The sequence below is a fragment of the Pygocentrus nattereri genome, chromosome 12, assembly GCF_015220715.1.
Source record: "Pygocentrus nattereri isolate fPygNat1 chromosome 12, fPygNat1.pri, whole genome shotgun sequence".
In the NCBI taxonomy this organism is placed as follows: Eukaryota; Metazoa; Chordata; class Actinopteri; order Characiformes; family Serrasalmidae; genus Pygocentrus; species Pygocentrus nattereri.
Window position 1 is genome coordinate 27665409 of NC_051222.1, and position 16756 is coordinate 27682164.

The window sequence follows — 16756 nt, forward strand, 5'->3', positions numbered from 1 at the left end:
AGTATGTAGGCTACATTATGTGCAAATGAAATCAAATGTCCTTGATAACTGAGAATGTCTGCTCATCCAAGGCAAGGAATTCTTTTTTTGTTTAGTTATACTTCACTCTTCAGCTTCGTTGACATCAGTCATTTTAAATACTGAAGCTACAGATGCCCTTAGTGTTGTTTCAGGGACTTTCCTTTCTGCTTCTGGTGTTATTCTATGAATTGAATGGGATGTCATGTTTTCAACCGGGGTCGGGGTGATAGGATGTTCCTTGGAATTTTAATCACTCTTTGTACTTGCAGGAATAGTGATCACAAATGCCTGAAGTCCCTTGTAGATGAATCCATGAATCAGTTCCACACTTCCAGACATTTTCACTGACCAGTGTGGAAAAGTGAAGCAAACAAACAGAATTTTTTATAACTAATTTTCATATGATGCATTTTCTTATTTCTTATTATTACTTATTTTCTTATTTCTTGTTAATACTTATTACATTTTTGTTGGTTCTCTGTGACTGTTGAGCTGCTAGCGAGCAACGAGGGGTGGGAACCAGCTGCTACGAGAACAATTCACATCTCTCCAGATAGCTGGAGACGGCTGTGCTGAGATGAAATGGACATAACAACTGAAGCTTTTTTCATAATTTCAGCCACAACAGCCACAACAAAAAGGCAGTTTTGCCAAAGATTTTCACCATTTTTGGATGAAAGTTTTTGGTAACTGAGATTTTGGTGCCTCTGTAATGATTTCTAGCTCATGTTAACTTTATAACTGCATAGAAATACATCTCAACTCGCAGTGTTCAAACTGTGGAGCTCTAAAATACACTGAAGTTATGAGATTGTTAAGTTTTTAGCTGGAAACAACTGCAGAACTGCAGGTCTGCCTTAGCAATACAGTAGAGTTTCTTAAAGTAATTTAGAACAGTGTTCTGTACCAGTTGTAAGCCATTTTTGTGCCATTTTTTGTGAAGAAAAAAGTTTGATTGTATAAGTTTGATATAAGTTTTACACCACATTGCTTAACAAACGCAAACATCTTACTTAAAGTGAAATTGTTTACAACCAAAAAGTCAAATGGAACAGCACAGTTGAATGACTTGATGTTTGAGATCAAGCTTGATCCTTTAGGGGCGAAATGGAGCAAGTGTTGCACAGATTTGGCATTGGTCCAGCCTCATTGTGTTTGTCAAGTAGCAGGTGCTTAGACACATGAAAGAGAGAAGATCTTATCGATGTTATGCGATAACATAAAAGATACAAAAACATGGTGGTTAATGCAAGACTGCAATTCCACATGTCCCTGCTGGAATAACTGCTTTGGTGGGATGTAAAAGTGATCCATTAATCTGAAGGTGATTGAGCTGCATGTATTTTGAAATGATAGAATTGATTATAGTCGATGATAATAATAATATTCAGTACAGTGTGTTCCTCTTTTTAAATCAAATTCTCTGGCAATTATCAGATCTAAGAATGCCTTCAGAAAGCTTGGTGGGTCATGTAAATAGTTCCTCTAGTTACGTTTCTGTATTCAGTGCATGGCCATTTTTCACACCAGCCATAAAATGCAGTCTCTGCCTGTTCCGGAGGCTGTGCATGTTTGTACTTCAGTAATGTTGGTGGAGTGTATTTGCATGAAGTGAACGGGATTTTTGTCTTGTCAGATGAGCAAGAAGGTCAACATATAGTGTTTTTAAGTGCCTTTTTGTTGTGGCAGCTATTTTGAAATGATGAAAAAGCTGCAGTTGTTATGTCTGTTTTACTTTGGCACAGCCATCTTTATGGAGAGGTGTGAATTGTTCTCATAGCAGCTGTAACAGCGAATGTAAATATAAAAGTGCCGTTTGTTACTTTCTGATTATTGTTAATGGCTCAGAAATGACATATCAGTGTATATACCGCCCAAATCCACCGCCTTTTTCTCCTTCTCTTCAGCATTATTACCTCTTTCAACTTCTGCTCTTTTATCACTTTATCCTGTCCTCCTTTCCTTTGATCCTCTCTCTGCATTGATCACTCGAAGTGTACTGTACTGTACAGCTTAATCAGCGTCTCGTGATTCTCCGGTCTCAGTGAATACAGCTAAACATAGACACTGAACAGTAGGTGCTTGTTTTGGTCAGATGCCTCCGTGATTGTCTGGACACAGGGTGAATCTGTGGATGAGCTTGAATCTCTTTCTTTGAAAGTAGGCCTGTCTATCAGAACCCCCTGGTCAGCGCACAGAAGCTGCTTCTCAGCTGTCAAAAAGTCCAGCTTCTCTGGGTGAAGCTGTAGATGTTCTCAGTGGTCTGTCCAGTTGTGTGTGACTCAGTTTCCACTCAGAATCAGGGACGTTAGTTGTTGTGCTGGTTCATTTGGAGGCTCTGCATGGTTCACTGATGAGGCAGATTGTTCAGAGTGTCGGGCTGTAATGTGCGTGTGTCTCTGTGGGTGATGGATGACTACTGTCTCCAGCCGCCTCAGGCCCAGCCTTCCACTGAAGAGCACCCTTCTTCTCTTCCTGTCTTCCTGCATTTCTTTCTTTCTTTCTTTTTTTGTTACAATTATTTGTTTTGATTTTAGCAACGGTTACTATTAATTTCATGTTTTTCTAACTTCACAATTTAAGCAATTTCTTTCTTTCTTTCTTTCTTTCTTTCTTTCTTTCTTTCTTTCTTTCTTTCTTTCTTTCTTTCTATCTTTCTTACTTTCTTTCTTTCTTTCTTTCTTTCTTGCAATTTATGTTTATTTCCTTTAGCATCAGATAGTTGTAGCACAATTATTTTCTTTTTCTTTCTACTTTCCCTCACTTTTATTCTTTTTACTTTTAATTAATTTATTCAATTTAATTAATAATTAATCATTTAAATTAGTAAATAATTAATTTTATTTCCTTAACATCAGTTACTTCTAATTTTCATTTCTGACTCCTTTGTTGAAGAGCACACTTATTTTCTTTCTTTCTTTCTTTCTTTCTTTCTTGTACTGATCTGTTTTATGTCCTGTAGTGTAAACGTCTGCCATGTACGTCAGGAAGTGCTTAATAAAAAATGCAATGGACCCACATTATGAAAATGAAATTAGCTTATTTGGTAAAATCCTTTTGTTCGAAACATTGTTAATGTTTTCCAGAGACAAATACATCTCAAACGTCCTTATTTTGGCATGTCACCTGCTACTAAGTGACACATGATCTCTAAGGTCTTTCCTTGTAAATTAGGTTGTCAGAAAAAAGACAGCTAATCCTGCCTCGGGCCTTAACCTGAACAGCAGATCTCTGTGAAATCCTCTGAATCCTCTTGCCTGCGGTGCAGTTAGTAATAGATATGCATAAACTATTAGCTAGAATTCATTATCAGGGTCGTAGCACAGCCTTCTGGGAGAAACATGAAAGACATGGAATGATGCCTTCGGCTGTTGATCAGATCAGTCAGTTTTATGAAATGTCATGAGGAGCAGAAGAGGAAGATTTTAAGGAGACCTAAAGTGACCCCAGATCTGTCATTTGATAGAGGATTATGTCATCAATAGCCAACTGTTATCAGCATTGCATGTGAAGGAGTTGTTTATTGCGAGTATTAATCATAGATATATTAAACTTTGGAGTATTTTATCCTAGTTTAATCAAAGTAATAAGCCACATGTGATATACGCATTGAAGGTGGAGTCAATTGTGGAGTGTTAGAATTGATTATAATCATATTCACTTCTTTTAAACTTAACAGCACTGCCGCTGTTGTGAAGCACATATGAAGCGTCTAAAGCTAATTAAGACCTAATGGCGACCCCTTGTGGATAATCTTCAGCCTGCTAAACATGAGTGAGTTACAAGTAGGCCCATGAGTTGAGTGCATTTTAAAAAATGTTGCAGAAAAAAACTTGATGCATTTATTTTGTTATCTACATTTCACTACTGTGTAAATAGTCATAATCATGATTATTTACTCTGACATTGGAAACATCAAAAAACTTTCAAAGATTGAATTTCAGGTGAGTAAACAAATTTGTCTTAGTGCCTTGTGGTGCAGACACCACCGTGTAACAAATTTGCACAGTATTTGTTGTTGTTGCTCATCGGGCTTCTTGAAACCAAAGTGTTTCCAAACATCGAAATTGGTTTTACCTTTCTTGTTGACCGAAGGCTCTCTTTCCATCATCTTGGCTCGAGCTGACCTAAACATGCCACAGCCTGGCTGAGAGTGAGTTTGGGCTTTTAAGGAGGGGTGAAAGCGCACTGCTGTAAAGGAACAGGATGTGTTGGATTTATAACAGAAGACAAAGCGAGAGCAGTGTTTCGAATCGGGATGCAGCACAATCATCATTTTATCTCGATTGTCATGTTTATCATAATCGATGGAAGTCTAAATCATAATCGTATGTTAGGTTAGAAATGCACCAATGGCTTTGAAGAGAAATAATGCTGCATTCATGAAAACTGGGCACTTAGACTTTTCAATAATGGCACGTCCTACTTCCTGCCTCTAAGCATTCACATCGCTTCACCTGTTTGAGATAAGAACATTTAGCAGTATTAAGATCACATTAAGTAGCACATGTAAGCTCACAGTTTGATCAAAAATTGCACAAAACAACATAAGCTTGCAGTTTTCCAAGAATCCCTGTGTTTAGCTACATCTTACAAACACACAATATCATACACAAACACAAAGGTCTGGCTAAAGAGCTTAAAACATACTATTACTTTTTGGTCTGTGTTGAAATCATGTCATGGAAACAGCAACTCACAACTCATATGAAATTCCAGCTTTCAGAGTGGGAATTATGAGCTGGATGACCATTCAAATGAATTTTTTTTCCTGTTTGGAAGTCAAAACTTTTCCAGGTCTGACTTGGTCCTGAAGGCAGCATAATGCCACATATCACATGAAGTAATGCAAATGATCTTAGCTGTCCTTTTTCCAAGTGGAAAACTCAGAAGTCCAGGTGATACTTGAAGAGTGACGTATAGTGGGACCTTTCACTATTTTCACTTTTTCTGCCTGGTGAAAAAACCTACATTTTGCAGTGAAAGTGGAAAAGATATATGTGATGTGCTTCTCTGTGATCCGTGAGCTTTTTCATGTAGAAAAGAAATAACATCTTACATGTTCTTCAGACCTCTTGGCTCCCTTTTTATTATGTGGTGCTCTTTCAAGAAGCACCCAAAAAAATATGTCCAACATTCCAATGAGCGCGCAAAGGAGAAAATATGACCATGGAAACACCAGGTTACATTGGGATTAATAGTAATGTTGTCATTTACTACCTTGCTCTCAAATTACGTAAGCTTGTCCTACAAAATGAATCATACAAATAGAAATATGTCGTGCTTTTCCTGTACACTTAAATAAATTGCAGTTAAAAGTTCTATGGGTGTCATTACATTTGGTATAAAGCTTCTGAAGTGAAGTGACATTGTAAGTCAGAGGAAGCTCATCGTAGGAAACTGTCGGTGCAAATTGGACCGAAGCAAATGCCAAGTATGTGTTTAACAATACAAAGACATGCTTGTCTCTCTCACTGGGACACATACGGCTTTCTTCACTGTGTATTTTGGAAAATGTGACCAGCAAACATTTCCCTCTGTATTTCTCTCTGAAAGAGAGCGGCCTGCTGAATGTTTCCCCAAAGTGTGGTAGAGATTAGGTTTGTTGCAGATTAAAAGAAAAAATAGTTTATTGTGAACTGGACACAGTAGTTTATAACCTGTGGACCCAGCGCTGATGACCTTTGACCATGTAGTAACATAATGGGCTCTAGTTTAAAGGCAAGTAAAAGAGTTAACTGCCATTAGAAACTGAGACATAAACAGTCTGATTGTTGTTGTTGTTTTTTTTGGTGGACAAAAAATACTGAAAAAATGTGTAATTATATTCCAGTAGTCACTAATGACCATGTATCGGGGACATATACGCATGTTTATTACATGGAATTATTAGGGATCAGCATTATTAACACAAAAAATGTTGTTAAAAGCTGTTAACTGAAGAAAGGCATTGTACTATTAGACATGACGGTGTGACTTATCCTCAGTGACCACACATCTCAAAAACCAAAACCAGTGTAGCCCCATATTTGGATCCTATCAAAGGTCAGTGGAGTCAAAGGGAGCATTGACTTCATATTTGACTTCATGCTCAGGAGTATGGCTGTTTACTGTACATATGTTTATACATAAACAAATGGTGGTCTCTGACTTTTGCACAGTACTGCATGTGAAAATATGTGGTGGAACTCGTCTGTAAAGTTAGTTATTAAGTCATTTTATCCCATAATCACTGCCTCTGTAGCCACACCATTGTGCTTGAGTACCCATCTGTCTGGAATGTATCAATTTCAGAGACTCTAAAACTACAGAGCACTGAAACTGACATGTTTTGTTGCTAATCTCTTTGATGCTGCCCTGAGGCCTCCTGTCTGCTGCATTTTGGGTAATGTAGTCTTCTCCAGTGAGAGCACTTTTTGTTTTTGGCCACAAAGAGAACTTGTGAAGCCAACTCTGAAGTGTTTTGGATGAATGTTATCACCGTAGCAGCCAATCCAAAAAGAAGAAAAGGGCCTTTCAGTCAGACAAATGCGCTGAAACCAGAGCTATGGCCTCTGCCCGGTTTGTGTCTGGGGTCGTCTCTGTCCTACTGCCTTTCTTTTCAGAGCAGAGCTAAAAGGAAGGCTCTGTTGCTTCTCCTCTGAAAAGCATGAGAGAATGGGATGAGTGATGTGTGGCATACTGTAGCTGCAGCTTGCAAGCTGGGCAGCCATGTTATGAGCTTGGGGGCTTTTGGTGGTGTAAACAAAACGTCTGTGACTTGTTTCAGTCGGTGCCTCTTTTAGAAGTATTCCTCTGCAGTCTGTACATCCCAGTTAATCCTAAAGGTGGGGTTGAGGTCAGGACTCTGTGCAGGCCACTGGAGTTTGTCTACACCAAACTCCTCAATCCATGTTTCTGTGGAGCTCGCTTTGTGCACGGGGTGCAGTCATGCTGGAACGGAAAAAGCCTCCCCAAACTGTTGCCACAAAGTTGGAAGCACATAATTATCCAAGTGTCTTCATTAACATTATCCTTCACTGGAGCTAAGGGCTTGAGCTTGTTTCAGTCGGTGCCTCTTTTAGAAGGATTCCTCATGTCCTGCCATCTACCAAACACAGATTGGTTCATCAGACTGCCAGATAGTTAAGCCTGATTCATCACGCTAGAGAACATGTTTACACTGCTCCAGAGTCCAGTGGTGACATGCTTTACAGCATTCCAAACGTTTGGCATTGTGCATAGTGAACTTCGGCTGATGGACAGCTGTTCAGTAATAGGAACCCATTTCACGAAGCTCCCGACACACAGTACTTGTGCTGATGTTGCTTCGAGAGGCAGGTTTGATCTCTGTAGTGAGTGATGCTACAAAAGGATAGTCGATCGCTCTGTGTGCTTGTAAGGTCTACCACTTCGTGGCTGAGCTGCTGTTGCTCCTTGATGCTCCATTTCGCAAAAGTAGCACTTTGAGTTGACAGAGCACGGCAGAAATTTCACAAACTGGCATCCTATGACAGTAGCACATTGTCACTGAGCTCTTCAGTCTGACCCATTCCACTGCCAGTGTTTGTCTGTAGAGATTACATGGCTGTGCGCTTTAATTTAAACACCTGTTAGCAATGAGTGTGACTGAAACACCTGAACTCACTAAGGGGTGTCCGCATACAGTTGTGGCTAACATGGAGCAAGTGAAACAGGATTACAGTGCACCATTGTTGAATGAGTTAGCATTGTGTAGAAGTAGTTTAGTGCAGCATTTAAAGTTACTGATTTCATTAGCTAACAAGTAATGGAAGCTTACACTGCCCTAATTATTTCATCACACTTGCCTCAAACTCTGTTGAGCTGCTCTGTCATCTCAAGTAGACTTTGTTATGTGGTTTCTGACACTGTATGAGGTACTGTTATCTATTTAACAGACTGGCAGTATGTTGCATAGATGAAGAACAGAAGTAGCTTCCATTGTAGTCGTTGTTTTGTCTGTGCCTTTAAGTAACAAATATAGTGTAGATTTAAATCTTTACTAGTAAGCTGTATTTTTGCCCTCAGGCCCACCACAAACATCGTGATTTGGACACTCCAGGCAAAAGTTAGGGTGCCTCTGAATCCAGTCTGTGGGCCAGATTCACGAAAGTGTCTTAACAAAGAAAGTGTGTGTTTTTTTTCTTCACTTAATTAGGAGAAATTGTTATTCTTCAAATAACTTTTTAAGAATGGTTTAATTTTCCTTTCTTAACTATTTTCTTAAGAATAATTGTAAGAAGAGGTGGCATTCTTGAAAACATAATGTTCTTAAATGGTTTCCTAACCTTACAACAGGCTCACACTCGTTGAAAGTTGACAAGGTGAGCATCTAAATTTATCTGCTGCTCCTGCCCTTCCTCGTCTGTCGCCCCACAATTATCGTGTTTTCCAAGGATTTTTTGTCCTGTTGGCTGTTTCTTCCACCATCACCTCCAGTTCTTGTTTTCTAAAATTTAAACCAGATTACCAGTTAATAATACTAATACAAATCTCGCATCATTTATTGTACAGGGTGAAATTCTGCTGCCTACATATGAAAACAATGAAGATCCTAAGCTAATTTTTTCTTGAGAAATCTTTCATGAATCCAGCCCTGATTATTATCCTTAATTGATTTAGGTTCTAGATGTCCTACATTGATTGTTTTCCATTTCTTCTTCCTACACCTTTTGCTTTCAGGCTGTTGGTTGGTGCTCCCAAAGCGAAGAAATTGTCCAGACAGCAGTCTCAGACAACAGGGGGGCTGTACACCTGTGACTTAAACTCTCCCAGCATTGACTGCCAGCGAGTCGACTTCGACAATGACGGTAACGTTCCTGAAATGTTACTGCCTTGAAGTTTGAGCTCCTTTGAAATATATGAAACCTGTTAAAATGGATTAGAATCAGTGCTTATTCTTGCACTGGCATATACAGCGTATTGAGGAGAATCACAAGGAGCTGAACTAATGAAGAATCAGTCACACAACATCACTGCTATAGTAAAAAAGACTGTTTTTAATAAAATATTACAGAATATTTTTGTGAAAATGTCATTTTTCCAAAGTTAGTGTTGCTTCCATACTTTCCTGCTTTGGAACGTATATTTTGCGTATTTGACATTTCTGCTGTTTGTGTGTGTAGAGAACCTGTCGGAGGAGAACAAGCTGAACCAGTGGATGGGAGTGACTGTGCGGAGTCAAGGACCTGGAGGAAAGATTGTGGTCAGTGTTTTAAAAGTGTGAACCCGATTCATACGTTACTCAGATAAACAGCCGCACTGTTAGTCTTTCAGTTTACTTTAGGAAATAATTTGAGTGTTTGACAAACAGTTTACTTTCTTTTTCTCTCTTCGTTCTTTCTTTCTATTTGTTCATTCTTTTTCTTCCTTTGTCTTCTGTTCTTCCTTCTTTTTTCTATTTTTCTCTTTATTTATTTTTGTTCTTTCCACGCTTCTTTCTTTCCTTTCCTTTTTCCTTTCTTTTCCTGTTTCCTCTCTTCATTTCATTCTTTCTTTCTTTCTTGCTTTTTTGCTGTTTTACTACGTCTGAATTCTACTCATTGCTCAGAAATATCGTTTTATGACATTTTCTTGTCTTTCTCTGTTTTTTCTTAAGGAAATGCAAATCTAGTTTTGTTGATTTGATTCATGCAGTGTGTGTAAAACACACTCATTGTGCGTGTTCAAAAAATAGTTTTGTCGTCGTACGTCAATCTGTTTGTAAACACTGGTTGGGGTGTACCATCTACAGACATGCGCTCACCGTTACCAGCGACGCCACTTCGTCAACTCCCCTCAGGAGTCCCGTGACATCACGGGCCGCTGCTATGTGCTGAGTCAGGACCTGAAAATTGACAAAACCACTATGGATGAAGGCGGAGACTGGAAGTTCTGCCAGGGCCGACTTCGAGGCCATGAGCGTTTCGGCTCCTGCCAGCAGGGCATGTCCGTCACCTTCACCAAAGACTACCATTACCTGGTATTTGGAGCACCTGGAGCCTTTAACTGGAAGGGTAAGAGGAGAGGTGTGAGTGAGCTGGTACCAAAGATTTGATGTGGTAAAGTGTTTTAGCGTGGGTCAGTGCTTAAATATAAACTCATGGTCACTCAAGTAAATGCACTACATCATATCTCATTGTTTCACAGGCGAACTTTGTAGCTCTAGCAGGTAGTATTTGCACTGATGTGGTGGCGTCCAGGAGAGATCTGGGGCCAAACTTTGTTTTGCAAGCTATCTCACAAGAGATCAACAGTTTTTTGTGACAAAATACATGCGACGTTCTACTGTATTTATTCCTATTTATTCTAATAATATATGACATTTTTCAAGTGCAAACACACAAGAAAAATGATTTGAAATAATATGCATAGGCACCTGTACCTGGAAAATGAAACAATGAGTGTGGATACATAATAAATGAAATACTAAAGTGGTTGGTGAGTGTATACTTGTTATGAAATTTTAAGTTGCATTAGTCAGTTCCACAGTCACCATTCCAACGCAATGTACCACATCTAGGTTTCATTACCCTGTGGAACAGCCATTAAACAGATAGTGAAAACCCAAATCTACACACTTTTCCATGCCCAGCTCAAGATGTCTTGAAATGTCTTTAGTTTTTCCTTGAAGCTACAAGGCTAAAGTACCTAACAATACAGAAAGTCTTAAAAATCAGCCCCTATCACCCTAATTCTGTCGGTTACACTGGTTACCTGTCCTGCTTCACCTTTTTAAACTCCTCCTGCTAACATACAAATCTCCACATGGCCTAGCACAAGCCTGTTTAAGCTCCTGACCCCTTACTGCTCTACCTGAACACTTCGGTCTTCTATCTAATTTAGACTGGTCACCACTGATCTTTCAGAGTCATGGAGTTTATTTTGATTTAACAGTTCGAGGCAAGTATGTGGTGATTTAGACATGAACGCAGTTTAAACAGAGCTATTCTGATAGACATAAGCTCCTGTTACTTGTTAGCTACATTTGCCTTGTAGCTCCTGCGCGAAACTAGAGAAGACATACTGCAGACACCAAGCATGTTTTGACTGATGGACTACATGTGGGGAAAGGGCGGAGGAACTGTGTAGATTAGGTTTTTTTACCAAACTATCACGGTAAAACTGTTTTTTAATTTGTTTATTTATTTAATTAACGTGTGATTTTCATTTTGGCACATCTGATGTTTTTGTTTATTTTGCCCTTTCTCCACCCTTTCACCTCCGCACTTGCTCCATCCCTCCGTCCATGCATCCTTTTTTTTGCTCACTGCCATGATCCCTTTGCGGGGGCTTGGCCTCAGGCGTGGTAAGGGTGGAGCAGAGGAACAGTACGCTGTTGGAGATGAATATATTTGACGACGGGCCGTATGAAGTCACATACAAAACTGCTGAAGAACTGGACGAAGTTGCCGTCCCAGCCAACAGCTATTTAGGTGGGTCCAGCATTCATCACATCTCGTTCATTTTCGTCAACCCAGCCCCCAAACAAACAAACCCCAGTGTTCTCTTTTGGTTTATTGAAATCCATGGAAAAGCTGACGTTAATGAGCAGGGTGTTCGAGCAGTTCAGTATGTGCGTGTTATGTGGTTTTTTTTTGTTTATTTATTTGTTTATTTATTTATTTTTCAGTTAAAGCAGACCTGGGTTTGGGTTTGAGGTGCTGTTAATATTTACTTCATCCTTTATCATTTGTGTATATATGATTCTAGGTGTACTGTTTATGACTAGCGTGTCTAGCAACGACCTTGATCAGTTCCTCTATGAGTCTCATCCTGTGAGTCTCAGGTCGATGCTGCCGTGGAGGAAGATGTGACGGGCGATAGCTACTTAGGTTTGTGGGACGTTCTGGATGATGACATCATTCATGCCAGTCATATCCCACAGAATCATATACAGTCCCTTCCCCAAATATTGACACTCCTGGTGAACACAAGCACACCATTCTTACCAAAAACAAACTTTAGTTAAAGTTACAATAATTGAAAATATGAAATATGAAAAAAATGACCATGAAATCATGAAATAAATTTCATTTCTACTATCAGGGCAGCAATTTCAGGCCTGTTTTGCGCATTTTTACCAGTAGTACCAATATTTCTGGGGTACTGTACAATATATACAGTGCATAATTTGAGTTATACTGTTTGAACATCTAAGTTCATGTGTGATTATTTTGTGTATTGTTCTAGGCAAGCATTTCATTTAGTGCATGCTGGAAAAATGTATGCAAGCAAAAGTTTGTAAACCCCCAACCACCTCTCTCGCCCTATTTTTACTGTGTCAATTTTGCATGAATCGTCTAATCCCTTCCATCCCATATTTATGTGTTTTATCAGTAGGTGAAGACAGTTTAAATACAGTTATATGCTGTAGAACCAAAAATATATCTACAGGGACTGTACCTAAATGTGTCTTAGTATATAAGTATAGTATAAGAATAGTATATTCTCTGTGTTAACATACTTTCACTTGGAAAACAGACAAAATGTGGTTTGACCAGGAGTGCCTAAGCATTTGATTAAGAAACTCTTATTAGTCCCACAACGGGGAAAATTCACCTCTGCATTTAACCCATCCATGAAGTGAAACACCACATACACTCTAGTGAGCACACAAACACACTAGGGGGGAGTGAACGGTGGGCAGCCCAATCCGCAGCGCCCGGGGAGCAGTTGGGGGTTAGGTGTCTTGCTCAAGGACACCTCAGTCATGGGCTGTCGGCTCTGGGGATCAAACCGGCAACCTTCCGGTCACAAGGCTTGTTCCCTAACCTCCAGCCCACGACTGTAACAGTATTATTAACTTTTACATTTTATTTCTGTTGAGTGCCGGATGTAGACCAGTTGCTGCTGTTGCTACTACTATAATGCTAATTCAGTAATGCTAACACTCCATAGCATTTATGTTAGTGTCAGACCAGCAGTTCTACCTTAAATATGATGAAGATTGTAACATGCTTTCAAGTATGTTTTTACTTCATATCTTTCAGTTTATGATAATGATTTCCTGCTAGCAGTCACTGGTTAGCATTATGGAAATGCTAATTACTAGCATTCGGTCATAGCGTGTTTGATCAAACAAGCATTCTTATATTAGTTTATACACTAGTTGATACAATTTCTGACTAACTTCTGAATGATTCTCTTCAGGATTCTCTCTTGATTCTGGAAAGATGTTAACTAAGAAGGGGCAGCTAACTGTGGTTGCTGGAGCCCCTAGAGCCAATCACAGTGGAGCCGTAGTCTTGCTGAAGAAAGATGCTGAGTTGCCCCAGCTGATCACTGAATATATCCTGGAAGGAGAAGGTCTAGCTTCCTCATTTGGCTACGACCTTGCAGTGCTTGATTTAAACGGAGACGGGTAAGTCCAGTTTTAAAAGATTGTGTGGATGTATTTCGTTTTATAACCAGCGCTTACATTTTGGCCTTGGGTACCAAACTAAACCCCATTAAACGAACTCAGGCTATACTAGCTAGCTTTCTTTTATATCACGAGAACCACATTCAACAATATTCATCCTAAAATAATTACGAGTGTTTGGCTAACAGCGTTAGTCTAGTTTGGATATCGTCAGTAAATCCTGAACACTTAACAACGGCCTGTTTTTTATTAATTTTACAAAATGTGAGATACATTTTATTGTACTTGTTTTCTTCTGTTCCAACTTATTTGCAAACATCAGGAAACTTCAGAAATGTGTTGTAAATACCATGTATTGTGAAAATGTCTTTAAAAGTATTATAAAATGTAAATTTTGGCCCACCCTTAAGGTTGAGTTAGAAAGCTGCTGACTTTATAAGTGAAACAGCCGCAACCTTACCAAGTGCATTCTTACAAGCTGATCTAAAGATAGATAAAAAAATCTAGTTGAGTAGTTTGTTTACTTTCTAATCTGAAGAGGCTGTGGCTGTGCCAGATGTTGGCTGTTGTGATCTAACATTTGTGTCAAATAAAGAACTATATATGTATCTAAGGTCCCATAGCCTTATATAAAGTACCACACATCACGTAATGTAGCTAGAGTTCTGCTTTTGCATTTAATTCAGAGGAATGTTTGAGCAAAAATACAATGTATAATTTTCCACATTTGGCATCCAAATTTTCTTCTTTTGTTCAGTCTTGGATCTGCCAGGCTAATGCTGTTAGCATAGAAGTCAATGATTACCCAGATCTTTTCTGTGAACACATCCCCAAAACTTCTCTCAGCTCACTCAAACCACGTCCAGGGCTTCCTCTAGGTCACACAGATTTGTTGATGTGGTTTCGGACACAGTATACCTCACTGTGAACTATAAAAATGAACAATTTATTTATTAGTTGTAATTTGTTTCTAATTATAAATATATCTCTTCAGTTTGAAAGTTTAAGATTCACAGTTATGTATAATAAGTAAAAACTGAAATCGAGGCTACATCTAGAGTAAGTGATAAATTGCATGCATTTTTTTTTTGTCGGATCATTCCTTTAAGCAAGAGGGCATTCTTGTATTAATTAATACTTGGCAAATTTCTAGTGGTCATCGTGGTCAAATAGTTAAGCACTGGCCCTATGATCACAATGAAATGTCTAGCCTGGTTTTTATTATTGTGACATATTGGGAAGTGTTAACTGCTTTGCTGTACAGCGAAAATGAAGAAGTGAAAATAAATGATCATGTTATGATCGGATTTTTAAGCCACTCTCTCTCTCACTCGTCTATAGATGGCAGGACCTTGTAGTTGGAGCTCCTCAATACTTTGAGAAAAACGGCGACATTGGCGGAGCTGTCTATGTCTACATCAATCAGAACGGAGACTGGAACAAGGCCACACGGACCAGAATAAATGGAGCCAAAGATTCCATGTTTGGGCTGGCTGTAGAAAACCCGGGAGATATCAACCTGGATGGCTTTAACGGTTAGGAAGTCTGACATTTCATTAGGAGCTATAATGATGAATGAATGACTTTCTGTTTAAAAGTTCAGCCTAGTTCTTCGGCTTAAAGGGGCATCCCAGCCAGAGTGAAAAAAATTGTATCCATTACAATATCTGTTCTAAACATGCCTACTCATCTACAGCAGTGCAACAATAGTCCCAAGAGTGAGATTTTCCGATTTAAAGACTAGAAAACTCCTCTTCTGATGATGTATCCTGAAGGTGGAAGGGAATTAATGAATTCTGTCAAATCAAGAGGTTGAAGGGTACAGTGCTGCGCTACAGAATATTACATAATACAACTAGTTTCAGGCCAGGATGCTCCTTTAAAGCTGCACAGTGTAAAGGAAACATGGAAGCTTGTAAAAACTATTTTGTAGTGTTGTGCTGTAGCTGTTGTTGCATGTAACTGCTGTCAGAATAAAACCGTGTCTGACATAGAGACTTCACAGGAGAAGGAACAGTCTTTAATGTACGTTAATGGACTGTGATTTGGAAAAACTTCAGACCATTTCTGTCGTTGCAAGAAAAATGTAAAATGTAAATGTACACAGTGTAAAAAGCCATTGTTAGAATAAAGAAAGGAAAAGATAAAATAGTCATAAATGTTTGATACAACAGCAGTGAAAGGCATGATGGTGATCATAGTGACTGGAGCTGAAATGACTACTGATGGTAACAGAGATGACGGAGTGGTGCTTTTCTATGTGTCTCTATTGCAGACGTTGCTATCGGGGCACCACATGATGAAAATGGAGCCGGAAGCGTGTACATCTATCACGGCTCAGCCAGCGGCCTCATTGACAAACCCGTTCAGGTTACAAGTCTTCTCCCACCTCATCAGTCCAGCACTTATCTCTGTCACTGCATTTGCAAAGTCTGATAGTTGTCTGACAGTTGTATAAACAGACAGCATGGTTTCTGTTGACCTTGTGCATATTCTGCATAAGGTAAAATGCAAATATTTTAAATCAAATTGTGTTGCAGAGATGAAAAGCCTTTTTGTACTGACACCGTTTTTCTTTCTAAAGTTTTCCTTTAGCAGATTTGATGCATAATTACATTATTTTTCCTGTCAAAATATTATACCATTATAGTTTTTCTGAACTTTTCAGATATCAAAAGTATATGTAGTAAATTCAAATGAAAGTTTTGTTAATATTAGTGAGTTACAGGATTGGCAAATTATATCATAATCAAATCAGCAATAGCAGATATTTGATTGACAATATTGTCGGCATTGGACTGATGTTTAGATTTGACCATTAGTATTTACAAGTTGATATTTGCTGATTTATTTACTTATTGTACTATAGAGGAACAGGATGTTTAGATGATGCTGGCTTACTGTGCTAAGATGTCTGTATTTTATCAATTAGTTGTAGCACTCCGGAGAAAAAGGTGTATTTTTCCATAATTCTTATCCAGTCAAATTTTTCTGCCTTTTATAAATGTTTATGTATCTGTATCAGCATCAGCAGATATGAAGAATACCCGATAGTAGCCCACAACCCATAATGGTGCAAATATTACCGATAACTACTGTTTCCTTCACCCATTTTGGCAACTATTAAAAGCATTAGAACATTTTTTCGATAAAATGTTCAACTTTCAATAAAAGTTTAATTGAATTGAATTGAAAGTTCATTAGAAAATGTATTTAGAATAACTTTTAGTCAGTGAAGTGCATGATGTGATGAAATTGTTGAAAACTTTCTAAATTTTACTTGTACTATACTTATTTGCAAATGAAAGAAACAAGTATTGCTATTTTTATTATTATTGAAGCAATATTTCTAATATTTACTTCATACTAAAGTAAAACTGCATCCTCTGCCTT

General features: G+C 38.6%; 1 protein-coding gene across 4 annotated transcripts in view; it reads left to right on the top strand.

Moving 5' to 3' along the window:
- Window positions 1-16756, top strand: part of itga6b (integrin, alpha 6b) — a 48230-nt gene that overhangs the window by 14062 nt on the left and 17412 nt on the right. For all 4 annotated transcript variants that reach the window (XM_017721790.2, XM_017721793.2, XM_017721792.2 and 1 more), the window contains 7 exons: window positions 8704-8831; window positions 9147-9226; window positions 9755-10016; window positions 11304-11435; window positions 13153-13363; window positions 14705-14898; window positions 15639-15733. In XM_017721790.2, the coding sequence (XP_017577279.2) occupies window positions 8704-8831; window positions 9147-9226; window positions 9755-10016; window positions 11304-11435; window positions 13153-13363; window positions 14705-14898; window positions 15639-15733 (1102 nt within the window). The remainder of the gene's footprint in view (window positions 1-8703; window positions 8832-9146; window positions 9227-9754; window positions 10017-11303; window positions 11436-13152; window positions 13364-14704; window positions 14899-15638; window positions 15734-16756) is intronic.